At 39.2% G+C, this 18,866-nt stretch overlaps 2 protein-coding genes across 3 annotated transcripts in view; one reads left to right on the forward strand and one right to left on the reverse strand.

Moving 5' to 3' along the window:
* Positions 1–627: 627 nt before the first annotated feature.
* On the reverse strand, positions 628–12,556 carry gdpd1 (glycerophosphodiester phosphodiesterase domain containing 1). 2 transcript variants are annotated; one of them, XM_050071907.1, is made up of 11 exons: positions 12,402–12,556; positions 11,503–11,649; positions 10,306–10,348; positions 9,795–9,930; positions 8,048–8,093; positions 7,562–7,683; positions 6,953–7,042; positions 6,529–6,662; positions 4,627–4,686; positions 4,214–4,265; positions 628–2,194 (listed from the first exon to the last, which is right to left on the reverse strand). In XM_050071907.1, the coding sequence occupies exons 2-11, from the start codon at positions 11,636–11,638 to the stop codon at positions 2,060–2,062; spliced, it is 954 nt and encodes a 317-aa protein (XP_049927864.1). In that variant the 5' UTR covers positions 11,639–11,649; positions 12,402–12,556; the 3' UTR covers positions 628–2,059. The 2 variants fall into 2 exon arrangements, with proteins under 2 accessions (XP_049927864.1, XP_049927854.1); XM_050071897.1 differs by having other exon boundaries at positions 11,503–11,652.
* Positions 12,557–14,464: 1,908 nt separating this feature from the next.
* LOC126399604 (ion channel TACAN-like) overlaps positions 14,465–18,866 on the forward strand; it is a 9,702-nt gene continuing 5,300 nt past the window's right edge. Inside the window, exons 1-6 of the mRNA XM_050059699.1 lie at positions 14,465–14,650; positions 14,905–15,023; positions 16,656–16,772; positions 16,893–16,952; positions 17,091–17,186; positions 17,311–17,400. Coding sequence (XP_049915656.1) covers positions 14,582–14,650; positions 14,905–15,023; positions 16,656–16,772; positions 16,893–16,952; positions 17,091–17,186; positions 17,311–17,400 — 551 coding nt within the window. The 5' untranslated portion in view covers positions 14,465–14,581. The remainder of the gene's footprint in view (positions 14,651–14,904; positions 15,024–16,655; positions 16,773–16,892; positions 16,953–17,090; positions 17,187–17,310; positions 17,401–18,866) is intronic.

Raw genomic sequence — 18,866 nt, forward strand, 5'->3', positions numbered from 1 at the left:
TCAAGGACAGAAACAAGTGACCAATCATCTCACAGGAATCATATTTTTACTGTATTCTCCATGAACTTACACCACTGGCCATGAGAGTGTAGTTTTATGAATGAAAATCAAGCAGGTGAAGAGTAGAAAGCCCTTACTGGTTATTGTAAAACTGTGAGTAGAGAAAAATGTTTGCACGGATGATTTTTATGTAACCCAACATGCTCAGCATGATTAACTTTTCCGCCACTGGGAAAAGTTGTTAAATCCCTGCAGTTTACAGCGCCACCTCCTGCCAGTCTGCAGGTGGTTACCAGATATTTATTCATATAAATTAACATATATTTGTTGTCCAAAGTGGTAAAAAAAAAACGTTATAAAGCTATCATTATACTGTAAATACACACTGCTTGTATTACAATATTTCTTGAGTTTATTGATGTTGATAAAAATGTACTTCTATTAATAATTTCAAATCAAAACAGATGGCATACTCCACGTGGGATAAGACATTTCAAACAGCAGCCAGGTCCCACACGCTGGTTCTGTCAGTCACAATATAATCAAACACTTAACAAATATTCATTTAGGCATGCAAAACAAATGTACACTCAATACAGCACAGGTAATAAAATCAAAATAGAGTCATTGATGTAAGATTTGTAATAATGAATGACTTTGGATATACAGGTGTTCTCAAAACAAAATATCAGTCAGATTACACTCATGAAAACCATTCAGTGACGCACTAATACAAAACACTCAACAACAAAGTAAAGAAAATAAAACAGCAATACTGTTTTTACTGTAAAATATCAAACAACGTACAGTACATTCGACCATAACTACATTCAGTACTGACCCTCACTGTATGGTCACACGTTTGGATTAGAGTATGTCAGTGGTATGATAATCACGATGATCCTCACACTTTTAAACTGTGACACCCACAGAGACGAACTGCTAAAGTGCTGCCATCTTTAATACATTTCAAGTGACTGCAATCAAGCAATAAATCAACACGTACCGGCGCTTACACTGTATGTCCAATACACTTTAAAGCCCATACGTTAAAAAATGTTCACGATTATATTAACAGGTGAAAAAGGTACGATTCATCACTTAAACAAAGATGAGGTTTCTCTTTGTGCAAAATTTCTGTCTCAGATTCATTAATGGACAAACTCAGTCAGCCTCAGGCATTTCATTTGATTCAGAGGAAAATGTAAAGACAGAGCAACTACATATGATCATAAAGCACAGCTACGCAACATTAAAAACAGTGGGGGTTTTTTACAGAGCCGTCCACAACTGAATGTGCCTTTGAAATGTTAGTACTCAGCAGTGGTACGACCAGCCTCAGTGCTCACACTGCTCATGTGAAACTTGACGACGCTATTTGCGACAAGTAGCAAATGTCTGACTGCATGTGGCAATCTCACAACTGCTAAGATCGGTGTGTTATTGCGTGTGCTAAGTGACAGTCAGCTTGTAAAAAGGAAAACAAAATCAGACATCCAAACACTGTAAAGTTGCTGGTGAAGTAACATCAAACTGCATCTGCTCGTGCAGTACTTGAACACAGTAATACTGCAAAGTCTTATTACTTGATGGCGTTAAAAAAGCCTGAATGTCTTTGCATCTGTAAAACTTAAAAAAAACATTTTCAAGTCAAAAGCTGTTAATTTTGAAATTCAAAGCTGTAAGACTTGCAAATACTATATTTCAATAACGGTTTTGTCCCACGTTATAGACATATTAAAAAGGTTTTGTGGTTTTAAATAGCTGTTTGATACTGATAGGAAGGTATCTAGTGAGGGAACAAAAAACCTACAGAGAACATAACTTCAGAGGGGATGATGGCAGATGCAGTGTGTGTCCTTTAAAAGTATTTTACATGATTGAAAATACACAGGTTTGTTTACCAGTACAACAGCTGATTGCTGTATAGAGGAGCCCTGCTGGAATGCATGCAGTAAAAGTGGGTGCACTTGAGGGGGAGACTGGTTTGGCAGGTCAGTCAGGTTGAAGGATAATCACTGGTGGTGCGTGGCAGGGGGGTGAGGTAGATTTTGGCAGGTCACCGGGGCTTAGAAATGCCATTCCTGTCCATGAAGTCTTTAAGCCTGGTGGGAAAATCTGTCATAACTCCCGTTGCGCCCAAGTCAAACGCCCTCTGAAAGTCCTCCTCGTCATTCAGCACCCAAATGTACACCTGAAACCAGATGCAGACACAGGACTTGGTTAAAAACACACACATCAAACAGCCGAGGGAGTCACACAGGGGGAAGGAATGCTTGTGTGCTCTGACAGCAAAGTTAGTGGCCACTCAAGCCTATTTTGGAAGGAGTATGAATGATGGACATTTCCCAGTAACATCTCTTAACTAACACTACAACACAAAACAACATGGCTCAACAAGCAGCTCTCAGAATGCACACAGGCTCATTTTGTAGCATGGAAAGTTTTTCAGTCATTTTTAGAAGTAAAGACAATACAGGGGAAGTTACTAGAGATGCTCTGATACCATTTCTTCCTTCCCAATACCGATTCCAAAACCTGAACTTGCTTATCACCCTCTCATACCACGGGCAACTGTTCATAAAAAAAAAAAGCCTAAAAATCTAATTTAGGGAGCTTTGCTACTTTTTCCTCCTGTTTATGTATTTCTTGTCCTTTCTTACTACTAAAGTCATGACTGTTCGCTGGACTGGACCTGCGTCAGTCTTGACAGATTTTGCACCTAAACTAGCCACTGCATCATAACATCTTGAACAAGCACATGATTTTGTTATAGATTACTACTGACTGTTTTGCCAAAAAAGAAAACAAAAGACAGTCATGATGGAGATGTGTTTTCATTTTTAATGGCATATAGCCTAAAGCAAATGGCACCCTTTGCCCCCCACGAGCACTGTCTATATTTACAGCCCTGCTATTAACCCTGTATGGATGTGACTTGATTACTATCATGTTGTATGACATGGCTCAAGTTAAACTCTTTGTAAAACATGAACAAATTCCAAAGAAATTAACAACTTGCTGACATTTTGCTAACGGCTCATGCTTCACTATTTACTGGAGATTAATTCCTCTCCGTCTCTCTGAAACAATAGTTGTCAGTGGCTGAACAGCACAACAGTGACAAAGAATTTATTCATGGGAAAACCTGTTTTATCCAGGTGTGAGACTACTTTAGTTTATTATTAAATTGTGTAGTATCAGATCAGCACTTCGATTTGGGTACTCGGAGATAACTGATCCTGCATTTTTGACAGTATCAGAGGTATTTCTAATATTGAAAGTAGTATTGAAAAAACTGTAAAAAGTAAAGCAGTCTAATAGCACTGTATATGTAGATATTTTTTTTAACTATGCACATGTCAACACTGTTGTGAACAAAAACTTTATCTGAGCTCTCAGGTTATATTAAGAGTTAAAGTGAAGAAATGCTGTGATAAATTGATTTTGACGGGAAGTGGCCACAGGGGATGGGACGAATCACAATTTTATTGCTGATCTCAATATAAAACACTCACAATAAGTTGACTGTGGTGAATTTCCATCATTAAAATAATTGTGAATATCGTGTTAAGCAGCACCTGAAGAGACTGCCAGGCTACTAACAATAAAACAGACTCTGCGAGAACAGGCTGCAAACACACCAACTTTAAAAAACGCAAAAGGTCTTAATCAATCACTGGCATATTTCATATCAAAAGATTTGATGCCAAATAGTTGAATAGCCTGGCTTTTTAAGATTAAAAGATGTGTTCTCTCTTTGCTTGTTAAAGACATGCTGTGCAGGATTTTCCCAAAAAGCAATGTATCAGGTCAAACAGAAGTAATCCCTCTCAATCATCACTTAGGACCCACTACAAGTCTGCCGCTGTGTATTTTTCTGCACAGACTCTGCCCTCTGCCTGTCTTCTATCTTCTTGGCGTGTACCTTTACAGCGCTAAGGTGACGTCAGGGCTTTATAAAAAAGGTAGCAAGCAGGTGCCAGACTGTAAGCAGCAAGCATCCAAGACACACAGTGCCAATAAACAAAAGTATAGCAAGGCAAAACACCAAACGAGAGTGAATATGGGGTTAGTTTTAACTTTCACTTTTGCCGGCGAGTGTGTTTACAAGCAGTAACAGACAATCTTGCAGAGTACACCTTTAACTAAATGTAGAGGTTTTTTCTCTTTTGTGAAGACTACTATAGAGGCTACATAACAGCAGCGTTACCTGTATTCCCCTGGCAGTTAGATGCTCAAACAGAGCTTTCCTCATCAGCAAACTGCAAGAGAGAGAAAAAGACTCATCTGCAGGGGAGAAACTGCAAGTACAGCGAAGCTAGAGAGGAGTATAGTTGCACAGTTGTAAAAAGTTTTGCATTAATCATGGTCACACTGTATGTGTGTATTATATGGTAATAAGGCATCAGAATTCTTTGCAGTGTCCCCGTTTAACAAAGCATCAGCAATTCTCAAAAACACAAATAAAGAAATACATAAAAGCAGTCACAACCCAAAACATAAACATTAAAAAAGCACATACAGTTGTACAGACTTAAACTGACACCCACAGATGGAGCTCCTCTGAACTTAAAATAAAAAGGACAGAGAGATCTCAGATATTTAGACAAGTTAGTGACTTACGTGTCTGCTAGCCAGGTCATGATTCGCTGACTCCTGGTTAATCTGTTGGGATCCTGTAGTCTGTAAAATCACACAAAAAGTAGAAAAAAAAAGTCAGAAAAGTTGCATCAAACTGACGTAGTTGCCACAGACTTGACAAAAAAAGTGTTCTCAAATGTGATAGGGGGCAGAAAATTGTGTTAAACAATCATCGCTCCTCCACTTTTGCATTACAAGTTATTAGAGGTGCAAAATGATCACGTAAAGCTAAGTTTACTCTCATCAAATACTGCCCACAACAGCTGGAAGTGTGTTTGAGGGGGAATTAGTATACAGTGCAACATAAATACTGTAGCGGCCTCAACAGGAGTGCAGTAAAGGAAATCACTTGATCCTTCACGAATGTCTGCCACGTATAATCTGCTCTATGACCTTGATCCTTATGATCCACTAACTTACACTCTCTTAGGGTGTGAATGCTTTTTTTAATGACCTTATTAGTAAGTGAGATCATCTTTCAAACAGGACTGTGGCCCAGATAACAGAGACAGAAAGGACGCACTGCGAAGAATGAACAAAGTGTAGTGGGTACACCTGAGCCAAGGAAGTCAGGTTACCTCTTTGCTGCAGTAATTAAAAACCTAAATTCAAACTTTGGTTTGAAGATTAAATCAAACCAAAGTTATGAACTCATGAACTCTAAACTTCCACACAAATGTCCTGACCTTTCAGTCACATCTTGTGGCCTTCATCAGCACAGAGTGTTGCCTCAGACAGTTAATTAAGTATGAAACCTCAAGGTCATGTGGTAACCCCGAGCTCTGCTCAAGGTTTTCCCTGATGTTTGATGTGACGATGTGTCTATCTGCTGATGAAGGCCACAAGATGTGACTGAGAGGTCAGGACATTTCCCAGTAAATAGACCACATCCTAAAATTTTTGTAAAAGAGCTGGTCCACAATGAACTCACTTCCACAAATTGGTCACTCTGAAGAAGACGGTGTAACCATCTGAATTTTAACTATAAATGGGAGTTAAACTGATGCATTAAGAAAACATTTTTCTCCAGATAATTACTGAGTAGAAGCTAAAAAGTGTTGCCAATGTCAATTTAACATTTTTAGATATGATTTTAAACTACTGAGTTGTGACAGTGTCAGTGTTAAGTTTTTTCATGTCTGAAACCAGCTGCTCACAGCACTTGAGGTTGATGCATGCTGCCGACACTGACCATACATGTCCTGGAAACTGTATTTTCCAATGCATCTCTCATTTGATCCTATTTGTATGTGTATGGGGCTTTTCACACTGCATTATCTTGGCCCCTTTTCACACACAGGGTTAAGTAAAGCCCAGGGCTGCACGATTCACACTGCATTTTTACTAGCCCCGGGTTAAATGCCTGTTGGAACATGTGACTAATGTTTAGGATGAGGCGTGGCTACTCTTTACCAGCAAGTGGCAGCATTAAATTGTCACTATTAGCAGGGCTTTATGTGAGAGCGGCCCTGAGAAAGGAAAGACTGGAAAGAAGGCCTCTAATGTTTTAACTTTAAGTACATCTGTTCCAATGATATTGTATGTGGAAGACAGCTAGTTTGTTAGGTACCTCTGGTTTCAGTTAGTAGTGGTTACCATGACGTGACGAAGATGTGTGATTAAACAACAAGAATTTGATGCAAATTCCATTAGCTCACCCAAAACTTTTAACCTCGTGTTCAGTCAGTTTTCAGGGGATAACCCATCAAACTAGAGGCCAACCCTACTCTGCAGCACGACCAGCAAGCCCTAGGCTAAAATCGGTGTTATCCCACTTTGGAATGTACCAGGATTGTGCCAGTGTGTAAGCTTTCTTAACTCCAGCTCACTCAGCCTGGGGCTACATGCAGCGTGAAAAGGGCTGATGTATGTATGTGTACCTACTTGGTGATAATGGAGGGCATAGGGATCTCCAGAAACTGCTCTTTGAGGGGAACAAACGGCAGAAGGCCTGTGTAGAAGAGGCCTAATAACTGCAATACTCTGGGAAGGCTGAACAACACTGGGATACGAGGGTTCTGCAAAGAAACAAATACACAACCAGGATTTATGGTCAATTTCCTTCAATTCAGTCGCTAATGGTGATAAGTGATGCCTGAAATGTACTCAGCAGTGGAAAGACCTACTTTATATGACAGATTTAGTACTTGTATTATAAAGTACACACATCCTGCTTTCAGCAGTGCCTTATTCATTTCAATAGAAGGCCTGCTAGATGAAAACAATACTATTGCTGGTAGCAAGTGCTTTTATTGAGGGAGAGTTCCTGGATTGATTGTGCTGAAGGTAAACTGAATAATAAATGTACCTCTTTGTAACACTTCTTTACAATCTGGTTGCTGGCGTTGCCCCAGACCGTCAGGTGCTCTCTGTCGTACTCAACGACCAGCTCAGAGACCTGTGGAGATAAAACAAACTCATTACTCTGACACTGGGATGAAGCACAGAGTCCTTAGAGTTAGTTTCAGTGACAACCCATTCATGTACACCTTTTGATAAACCATGAGACAACCACTAATGCCTCTTCTTTAAAGGAATACTTCACGCAGTATAATCCAAGTCTCATTTACTCACATCAGTCGTATGCTCTGTACTTGCCAAACACATGCATTTTTGCAAAAACATTACCATATATAACACTTCTGTCTCACACATGCACAAATAGTGAACCTGCAATTCATTAGAAATGTTCTGTTTTTCTGACATTGCTTCATACATTATCAGTTTGGGTATAAAGTCTTCCTTTAAGGACAAAAACTGCAGCTTAAAATCTGTGACTAGCACTGCTGTTAAATAAACACGGCATGGGAAATTTGCAAACACAAAGAAAGAGAGAGTGAAGGTTAAAGTACCAAAAGAAAAAAATAGGACACACACACACACACACACACACACACACACACACACACACACACACCTTTTTGATGAGTGTGTCGTTGTTGACCTTGATGTCAATGTTGACAGGGGTATTGGGAAATGCTTCAAAAACGTCCCTGAGGAGAGGGATGCGTTTGTCCTCTCCTCCCTCACAGAAACACTCTGCACAGACAAGGACAAGTCAGAAACACAGACGGCTTCAGATTATACTCAGCAGGGCTGACGGGGGCACACTGGCCCTAGTGTATTCAACATTTCAACTGTGGCCAACAGCTTGTGAAATAAAAATATGTCATCTGTCAAAGGTCAACGAATACATTCATTCATGTTGCCAAATTAATTGATCCATTGTTCAGATTAACTGAAAAATTGAAATAGGCACAATAATTGTGTATTGGTTCCCATACTCAAACACACATCACTGAAAACTGAGGAGCACAGATTACTGAAGTTGCTGATATGCATCTGTATGTGGGTGGTGTTAGCTTTGTAGTTATTACACCAGTCATGGATATGTGATGCTCACCCCTCTGAAAAGTTACACCCAGCTTGCAGAGGTACGGAGGGAGCTCCTGCAAAGAGCACACAGCAGTCAGTGGTGAGCAGACAAGAAATACAGTCTTTAGACAGAGTCTGTGAGGTCAGGTTGGGTCCAGAGGTGTCATGAGTGTGACTAAGGGGTATCTGTAGTTAGTGACTTAACTGAAAAATAACTTTTTGTCATATATGCTAAAACTGTCACTGCATCATATTCCTCTGCCTGCTCTTTTGCCTCGCAGTGCTTTTAATAGCCTTACTGCACTTGAACGAAAACATCCAATCAGAGCAGAGGAGTCTTTTAATGCAGCTGTCAATCGCTGCTCGTGAGTTGCAGTCAAAATGTCAAACTAGGCAGCAGTGGTCAAATATAAATCAAGATACTGTCATGTACTGTTTGGCTGTAAAATGAGAAAGTTTGTGACCTGGCCACCATGTTAGAAACAGTCGAGCTGAAACAAAATACCGCCCACCAGCTGGTACAAACTTTTACTTTACAGCTAAACAGTACACTAAAATATGTTTCTAAAAACATTTTAGGCGAGAAATAGGCAATGTAGTAACATAATCTTGATTCATATTTGATTAGCACTGCCTCGTTTGACAGGTTGACCTTAGTTCACAAGAAGTGACTGATATGATATTGCTCTGATTGGTTGTTTTCCTTCCTTTCGCAGACTGTGGGTGCTTTTCATTACATGCATTCATTACGCTAACTTGTCTTCTCGCTTTTCTCACTCATGTCTCTTTCTCTTGTCTTCACTTCACCAAGTACGGATGTTAGGTGAGAGATGCGAAGAAGAGACGCGAGGAAGGAGGAGCCAAAGCTGCCAAAGGGGAAATCCTTGTTTCCATAGCATCAGCCTTAAGTGATGTCAGTTGCTGTGCCACATGTGGAGGTACGGCTTTTATATTTCTTGTCTCCTTGAGGTGCATTTAAGGGATTGTAAGATCCTCCATAATGGCAGAGGGGTACCAATTTTCAGGTCACGGGAGGAGAGGACACAAGGAAGGTTAGTTAGCGTAATGACAAGCACCTTATCTGTCTCATGTACTTCTGTGAGGATGTGGTGGCAGTTTCAGCCAATATGAAAACCAACTGTGGCTATGATGACAGTTAATATAAAAGAAACAGAAAGGCAAGGACACATCAAAGCACGAGTAATCTAAGGAACTGCTTCTCTCCTCTCTGTGAATCTAGTCTAAAGTTACACAAATTTCACATCGGTGTAAAATTATTTAAGGTTTCTCAGAAAAACAAAGATCTTGGTTCCATTTTACATAACAAGTGTGAGCCATTGAAGATGTTTAGAACAGAACGGAGCAGAAATCCTGAGTGAGCAACAACTAATCCGTTAACTAAAAATTTCAGGATCTGTTTTAATCAGGCAATGGTTGATCATGTGACATGTCAGATGACTTGGTGTGGACTTCACCTGACCAAAACACATGATCCATCAATGCTGTTACCTCATTTAGAGAAGTCTATGTGGAAACACAAGATGCAGCTTCATCAATAGATCATTTTAATGAAAGTTCAGAATCACTATGAGGCACTATTATGTTGACCTCTTGGCCTCTGTTACCTTTAACATGTTAAAAGGGGGTTTTCTTCTAAACAAACAAAGGTTGTGTTCACATTAAGTGTTAAATGTTAATAATGATAAATTACTAAAAAGGTAGTTATTTCTACATCATGTATAGAAACAGGATGACATAGCAGAGCAGTAACTCACAGCGTAGCACATGTCAGAGATGCGGGCGTTGATGCCTGAGGCCCTCTGCAAACACGAGTCATGTGACACAACTACCTGTTCGTCTTTTGTCAGCTGGCAGTCCAACTCCAGCATGTCTGTGCCAAGATCCACAGCACTGTGTAAACAAACAAACAATACACATACTATATTTATCACTATACCTGGAAGATTCTGTTTACTTCACAATAAATTCAATTTAATGAAATCATAAAGCAGTTCAAATCAAATACATCAAATACATTGATAAATCAGTCAGAAACAACCCCAGCAGTTTATCATCTGACGCTCTGACATGAATCTAAGGCATCACTGCCTGTGTGCTGGGGTGTGGATAACCAGGCAAAGACGGACGCACAAAACTGACAGTGATCACAAACAAAGCTTAGATGACTCAAACTGCCCACAATCACAAGTACAAGCACCAGTTATGTTTCACACGTACACGCAAAGGTCAAAGAGCTTCATCATTGTGACTAAGGTTTCTACTTACTGCTTGAAAGCTGCCATGGTGTTTTCCAGGTTTTCACCTGCTCCTGAAACATAAAAGTAACCCTGTTTATTGGAAGCACAGCAATAAATACACTGTAAAACCAAAACCATGCAAAACAATATTGTAACAGCCCAACCAGAGGTGGATAAAGACGCCAAAGTATGAACAATAGGTCTATTTTTTTTTTTAGAATTTTATTTATCTAACAGGGACAGTGCACAGCTACTTGGCTGCACCAGAGTTAGCTATAAGCTAATTTTCATCTGTAGTCCCTGGGCAGGAAACAGAGAAAATTCCTCTGCTTAAACACACTATTATATCAGAAACACAATTAAAAATAGTCATCAATAGTCATTTTCATGACACAATGGCTTCAGCAATAACAATAGCAAGACAACACAACATCAAATCATTGCAACAATAACAACAGCAACAACTATTGTTATTTTATTGCCGTTTCTTGTATTTTCGGTTTTTTTTGTTTTTTTTGCATGCCTAGTTTTTAATTTTTTAATTTTTTAAATTCTTAATCTGACTCTTTCTCCTTGACTGCTGTAACACTGGAATTTCTCAATTGTGGGATCAATAAAGGTGTATCCTATCTTATCTTATCTTAACTACAATACTAAGATGTAGCAAGATTTCATAATGTTAGATCAAGCGTGTGAGTTCATGTGTAATGGGTGCATGACTGGGTTGATTTTAGCCATGATTTCATCTTAAATTTAAAACCAAGAAACCTGTTGCACTGTCTTGTCTCACTTGGTAATAAGTTCAAATAGTTTGTCACTCTAACAGAGACTGATCTACCAAACTCAGTAGGTCTGTGCTGTACTGTTTGTTGTCAGCAAGGCACCCAAAGCTGTCAAAGGTCTTATAATCACAACTATGTCACAACTATCCAAATATGATGATGATGCTACTGTATTCAGACAAGAGACTGAGAAAACTGTAGTCACTGACAGTTGAAAGGGCCAAGAAATGAACACGAGGCTCAAAATGTAAATAACGCTCGTCATCTTCACATGCAAAATAACTACCTGACTAACAGGTATGCCAACTATTGAAAAATAAGTTGCTTATTCTTCAACGAACTGGGGATAAATTGTCACACACCCTTTAACTTCATGGGGATTTGACAGGAAATAAAATCGAAGATTATAGATGCTGTAATCAGTATTTGTGCCACAGACTCACCACCTCGATGAGAAATGTGCCTGCTGAGGAAAGCCTCTCGCTTTCTACGGTATAAAAGATTTGGGCATTTCAGCAGCAGGGCAGAGGTGAGCACGTAGCCCGTTACCGTTGACAGGACGTACACAGCAGCACACATCTCCTATCAGTCTGCTGGAAAACAACACAAACACTCAAAGTCAATATCTCCAGGGAGGCAGGATTTCAACAAACAAATATCGAGCAGAGTCTAAAAAAATTTTTCAGGCTCAGCAGGAGTAGAGCTTCCACTGATAACTATTTTCCCCTTTATTTACAAAAAGAAAATAAAGGTGTTTACTTAGCCTGACCAACAGCTAAACCCCCAAAGCATTACATTTAAATTAATATAAATGGAGATAATAAAGTCTTGCAGTCAAGTATTTGTGTCAACTAACCACATCAGATCTGTGTGAGATACGAGACTAGTTGTGCCTCTATAGTAGATGCCAAGCACAAAGTGAGGCTGTGGTGTTCATGCTGACATTTCCCCACCAACAGTCATTAATAAATTAGCGTATATACAGTTACATACTCCATCAGAAAAAGGCTGGTCCTACAGAGCAAATGATCCTGCCATCAAAGGGGACAGATAGCCACAGACAGCACATATCAGCTGCTATTTTAAATGTATTGTATTGTCACTGTTTACTCTCATTTATTGCCAGTGTGACTGTTTGAGCTCACTCAGCGTTAGAGACATGGTTTAATTCATATGACATGTTGACTAGACAACAATAAGGACCTATGTCTCCCTGACAATACACAGTTTCAACAACTGTCAACATGACAATAACGGTAACCATCTTACTGACGATAGCGTACTAGCTTCACGAGGCTATCGTTAGCTGAGCTGGGGTCGAATTTACAAAATAAAATCTTACCTTTTTCATCAAACTGTGTGTGTAAGTGTGGTATGAGTCAGTTAGTGTCCAAGTATCTGTACAGTCAGCCTCTTTGAATGAAGATAACCTGATGAACTGTTGTCTCCTCTTCTGCTCCACTCAGCTCACAGCTGTCTATGACAATTCACCGGTCACTGTCTGCTATGCGCATGCGCAATCCCCTCCTACCCTCAAACGCATATTTGCTTAGAGGGCTCGTGCCAGAGTGCCAAAGGCAACAACAAAGGCACTTCCGCCCTGATATTTCAGAATAAAAGCGGAATTTTGACAAAATCATAAACATTCAATGCTGTGTTTCTCTCTAATTTTCTTTAAGAGCGAGATTAAACTTTGTTTTTCCCAGTGTGTTATTTATTCCTCTTTATTCACTTTGCTTAATTATTATTAGTTATTATCAGTTAAGTAATACTACCCCAGTCAAGTGTTTTTCTCTTTCTTTTTTATTCCTCGTTAGGCATGAAAACAGTTTTTTGAAGCTCATTTTTAAATCGTGCATTTTTCAAGATTTTTTTTTACATGTCCATCTGGGTGAACAGCATGAATTTATGTTTTCAAGTCAAGAAATACATATTATATTATATATAATATAATAAATATAAATAGTATTGTATAAATATATTATAGTATAATTTAATTAGAATTGTATATTTTTGCCAGTAGATGACCCTAAATCCTATACATTTCACCTTTAAAAAGTAGGCTATGTTATTCAGCAAGTCAACGCTTAATCCCCCAGATCTACTTTGTTTGAACCAGTCCAACAGCATCCAGTTTAGTTGCAGGAGACAACCATTGAGAATATTATGCTACTGAGCACCAACTGAAAAAAATGTTACCAAAGTGAGGCAAAATAATACTGGTGTGCAAAACGTGCAGGTTGAAAATTACAGATGGAGACACAATAACTTCCAACATACTTGGTTTTAGAAATATGTACAAAATTTTAAAAGCATTTGTGATTTTTGTAAATTTAATTTGCTATTATTCTGTCATTAAAATGGTATCATATTTGGTGAAGAGCAGATTATGACTTGATTAGGACTCGAAACTCAAAGTTTAAGACCTGGAACTTGACTTGGGATTTGAGTGCAAAGGATTTGAGAATTCCTTGTGACTTGCAAAACAATGGCTTGGTCCCACCTTTGGTATTTTGACATTAAAATTCAAAGATGCATTGTACAGATGACACTTTATTTTCAATAGTTGGACTGACATAAAAACAAATATAGAGTGGAAATTACATAGCTTCTTCAAGATCAAATGGCTCACATGCTACTTAACAGCTTATTACACATATCCACTTACAGCATATGAGCCTGCCTTTTACTTATGAAATACCCATTTTATAGGCTACAACTCAAATAAACCTCCTTGCTTTACTAACAGAGGACAATGTGTCATTACATATACTGTGTGTGGAATGTAGAGTTCCTTTTGTTGTTGTTGTTGTTGTTGTTGTTTTAGGTTTACAGTTTTAATTTAAGTGGAATTGTACAGTGTCAACACAGTACCTTGACTGAACGCTGTTAAGAAGAGAACATAGAATTTTCATATCAAACCGTTTTAATGTACCAATTTAAATATGTATATATGTTTCTGCCAATGTGTCAACAACCAAAATATTCCCCCTTCAACACCAGTCTCTATGGCAAAGTAAGTTTATTGCTGTGTTAGTCCGGTCAGGGTACCCTGACCCGGTCCTTTCATCCACCAGATGTTGCTAATGTGCAGCTGTGTAAGTGGTGAACAAAATATGCTGAACAATTAAATATACACAAGAGCACAGTCTAGCTAACAGGGAGCTGTGTGAATCACACAATGGTAAAAATAGAGACCTCTATTCTTTGCATTGTTTGTATATAACATAGTCAACAATAACCTATCACCTTTAACTCTGTGAGTGATAAATGAACAATATAATAACCAGATAATTACCTTAGAACAATGTCCAAGTTGCGCATTTACACCAGTCAAAGTTCACTTTATGCAATAAACCATCCATAGAGATGTGGTACACACCCTGAATAAAAGGACTTCAACACGGCATTATGTGCAAGTGATTTCTTAGTTGTTAATCAATTAAAAAGCTTTACTAAGTTTTATTTTCAGTGGGTCTGGATTTGCTGTCAGTGGTCTGTAAAAGATTAAGTGTTGCCAAAATGTCTCAAGGAATAAGAGTGGTTCTGGAGGAGTGGAAATGTCTGGAAGAAGAGTACCAACATCTTCAGGTAAGAAACATCAGTATTAGATGATTTACCTAGAGCAGTTGTATAAGCCTTATTATCATACTGTTTACTCAAACCATGAATGCTTTTAAAATCCATCCTGTAAACCTGACATCTGTTAGTCGTGCTTGGTTTCATGTCAAATATCTTGTATTTATTTAGTAATCTACTGTATTCCAAAAAACTACTTCTTTTTTTTAATGTTTCTTGCAATTTGTCTTTGGTTATTGATATAACCCCATGTTCCTCTCGTCCAGGAGACACACAGAATGTATTCACAGAAAATGGATGAAGTTTACAAACTTCAGAACAACTGCAATTCCTCCATCTCTAAGCAGCGCAGAAGACTGAAGGACATGTCCCACCTAATGAAAAAGTTAGTTTACACACAAATTTGCATGGACAGACTTACAGTAACATATTCAGACAGATACAATACATCTGGTCACACACACACATATTTCATAGTTAATGCACCAATGACTGTATTTTAAAGATGGACGACATGACAGCTCCCCAAAAGTGAAGCTGAAACATCTCAATCGCCCCCTGGTGGCTGGCTACAGTATAGGTCATAAACCCCGCCCCCTTTATGTTAGCAGATCGGACATGGGTCAAAATTAAAGATCAAGGCACACACGTAAATATCATTTTTTTTAAAAAGATGGTTTCTGTCATTTGAGGTAGTTTTTATCACGCTAATGTATGTTCATGTGTTCATTTTCCTGATGTTTGATTTTAATTAATTGTTTAATTAGATGTAATAAAGGGGGTGGGACATTATGATTGACAGCTATATGAGCCAATCGCTGGGCTCATGATCAATGGCGTTGCTCACGATTGGTTGGACAGCTGTTTGGGCAGGATCGCTACTGTCTCTGGCCTCAAATGACATCACCAGCCAAAATTCTCACTCTGACCTTGTTGCATATTGGCGTTTTGGTCATGGACTTTCCATGCCCACATACGACATGCAAGGTAACCTGGGTGTGTTGGTTGTTGACGTTCTGGGACACTGTGTCAAGTTCTCTTCTTTCAAGATACACTTCCCATTTCACAGGCGGTTTAATTGGCGTTTTCTTTTTCCTTCAACAACAAACACGTGGCTAGGTTTAGGCAACAAAATGAAGTGGTTGGGTTCAGGAAAAAAGAACAGGGTTCAGCTTTAGAATCTTACAGGACATAAACACCACTCTCTTGGGTGAAAGTCGGTGTTTGTTGGACCCATCCACCACCCATCCCGCAGCCCCACTCTGACTTTCGCCACATTAACTTTCATCCTTGTCCCGCCGCATTTCCCACTGACACCGCCTGGCGCTGTTAAACTATTACAGCAACCGGCTGTGTATCATGCTGACATTAAAGGACACCTTTTTCGTTGGTTTCCGATGCTGCAAGTCACTGCCCAAGCCGGATTTCGACAACTTCCGAGTGAGACCATGCTCCACCAGCGCAAGGTGGCAGCGGCTGCATCTAGGATGCAAATTTGCAAATCTAAGGATAGCGATGGAATGACCCGCCCTACTCTTCCTATGACTGGCTAGTACTCATTGCCTTTGTTGGTCGAATTGGTTCGGTTTAGGCAAGAGGGTGGGATTGGTTAGGGTTAATGTAAGAATGTCAGGATCAGCCAATCAGAGGCAGAGTCAGACAGAGTAAGGTGGGCCATTCCTTTGCCGTCCAAGGATTTGCATATTCGCATCTGGGATATTTATTTTTTTGTACAGTGGGACAAAGAGGAGATGTGTTGTTCATCTTTTTATCCACTCACTGATGTGTACATACAGTGGCAAATCTTCCCATTGGTGACATAGGCAGCTGCCCAGCGGGGCTTGCCTTAGGTCACTGGATCTTCTAGGTCCGGCACTGTGCACACAGATCCACAGGGTCAAGGAAAGGCTTACTGATATGGACAAAGTGGACCACTCACTTCAGCAACACCACACACATACATGCTATGTTGTGTCAACGGTATAGACATATCTTATGCACGTATATCATTCATCAGGTGCAGCAAAGGACTATCAGAAGAAGATGCCAAGACCTTGGATGGAATAAATGAGAAGATGAAAACTCGAGTGAATGCTTTCTCTGAAATGGAAGCTTTCCTTCCCAAAAAAAATGGGTGACGACTTCTACTTAAACATACAAGTTGACATCATTGCTTTGATTGAAATACATAACAACAGATGTTACCTTGTGTGAAGTTAAACACGAAAAGTAATATGATTGTTTGATATTGCAGGTTGTACCTCAGTCTGGTTCTTGGAAATGTGAATGTCACTCTTTTCAGCAAACAGTCAAAGTAAGCAATGACCATGAAAGCCAATGCAGTCTTAAAATATTCCTTATTTTCCTTAATCAAATATTTCCATGTCTAATTTAATTAGTTAGAAAAGCCTGTACTGTATATTGATTCCTGAATTTATCACATCCTTGTCAGATTTGCCTACAAAGACGATTACGAGACGTTCAAGCTTTGCCTCACAGTCCTCCTGCTGCTGTTCTCCTTCATGTGCTATTTCTTTGTGAGCTACAGGTGAGCATCAGCATATCACACATCCCAGCTGCTCCTTCCTTGCCAGTTACCATGAGTTTATTACATGAACCCTGCATGTACTGTATTTCTTAATCCAGAATTTGTCTTATGTCTCTGATTTTAGATTCCTTGATGCGATCCTTAATTTCCTGCTGGTGTTTTACTATTGCACATTAACTATCAGGGAAAGCATCCTCATCACCAATGGCTCCAGGTCAGCCCCTCCACTCTTCCAACCCTTCTACCAAATATATAAAATAAAAGACATTCTGGCATCTCTCTCCAGTGTTGTGGTACATGAGATTGGTCTTGAGACTAGTTTTAAGACCAGTTTTTGAAGGTCCTTGTCTTAGACTTGAACGCACTTGAACTTGAACCTTGGATTTTAGTTTAAAACTAAAACCATGTGATGTTTGGTATTGCTGGATTCAGGAAGCTCTCGACTTTTCAAAAATAACATCGTTTTTCTTTTATTACTTATGGATTTCACATCAGAGCAGCAAAGTCCAAAATCGTGATGAGTGGTGACAAGTCATGTCATGCCGTTTTTCGACGGGAAAAGTTAAGGGATTACTCGCGATCTTATGCGGAGCCGCTAGTGGAGACTTAGATCTTTTATAGAAGGTAAGAGTCTCACTCATACCACTATTTTTGGCTGAGATATACTGCCCAGAAAGTGGGATCATAACTTTCACGTTTCATATGGCTTTATTTGGTGATATTTTATGGTGTTTCTGTGTCATAAACAACATCAGCTATCATAACCACACCTGATTTCAATAAGGTACAATGTTTGAAGCTGGCTGAGTGTTGTTTGATCACTGATAGTACTGTTTTGAAGCGGAGTGACCGCCACAGACAGTTATTCATCCTGAAAAACATTTTTTATTTTATTTTAGGCAAAATCTTCAATCTCCTAGAGTGTTTCTTTCACAAGAAACTTCGGGAAGTTTTCTTTCTGGCAAGACCTCATGCATGCATGTAGTCAGAGCGGTTCAGACGCTACAGTCATAGGTGTTTTCGCTATAAAATGGGGGTGGATCGCAAGAGGTTAAGACCGGTCAAGACCACAGATGTGGGGACATTACTAAATTCCCTGTGCAAAAATCAGTGTTAAACACACTGATGGTAAGGTTGATTTAATCTCCTTAGTGTTTGTATTTGTATGCTCATAGAAAACAAAGGACAATTCACTTTTGCAATGCCTTTTGCTTAGCTTACCAAGACATTTCTCATGGTGCACTTCTCATGGTGTCCATGGTTTGCACTGGTTTCTTTTTGGTCTTTACTCAGTCTCAGCCCCTTAAAGTCTTGGTTTTGTCTTCGTCCTTAATACACTACGGTTTTTGTCATGTCTTGGTCTCAGTTTAGGTGGCCTTGACTTCAACAGTGTCTCTCTCTGACCTTTTACTTTTTATCAAAGTGGACTAAAGCAATTCTGTTTTAAAGCAGCTGTGCGGAACTTTTTACCATTAATAAAACTGTCCCTAGTTCGTATTTTATTTTATTTGTTAGGGCGCCTTTCATGCCACTCAAGGTCGCCTTACAGCAAAGATAAAAAAAAGCATACATCAAACAAGAAACACAGCATACAAAACATCATACAAATACATTAAAATAGAGGGGAAGACAGTAAGACAGTGTAAGAACATAGTGCATTTGATCAGATGGAATGGGCAA

The sequence above is a fragment of the Epinephelus moara genome, chromosome 2 (assembly GCF_006386435.1).
Source record: "Epinephelus moara isolate mb chromosome 2, YSFRI_EMoa_1.0, whole genome shotgun sequence".
In the NCBI taxonomy this organism is placed as follows: Eukaryota; Metazoa; Chordata; class Actinopteri; order Perciformes; family Serranidae; genus Epinephelus; species Epinephelus moara.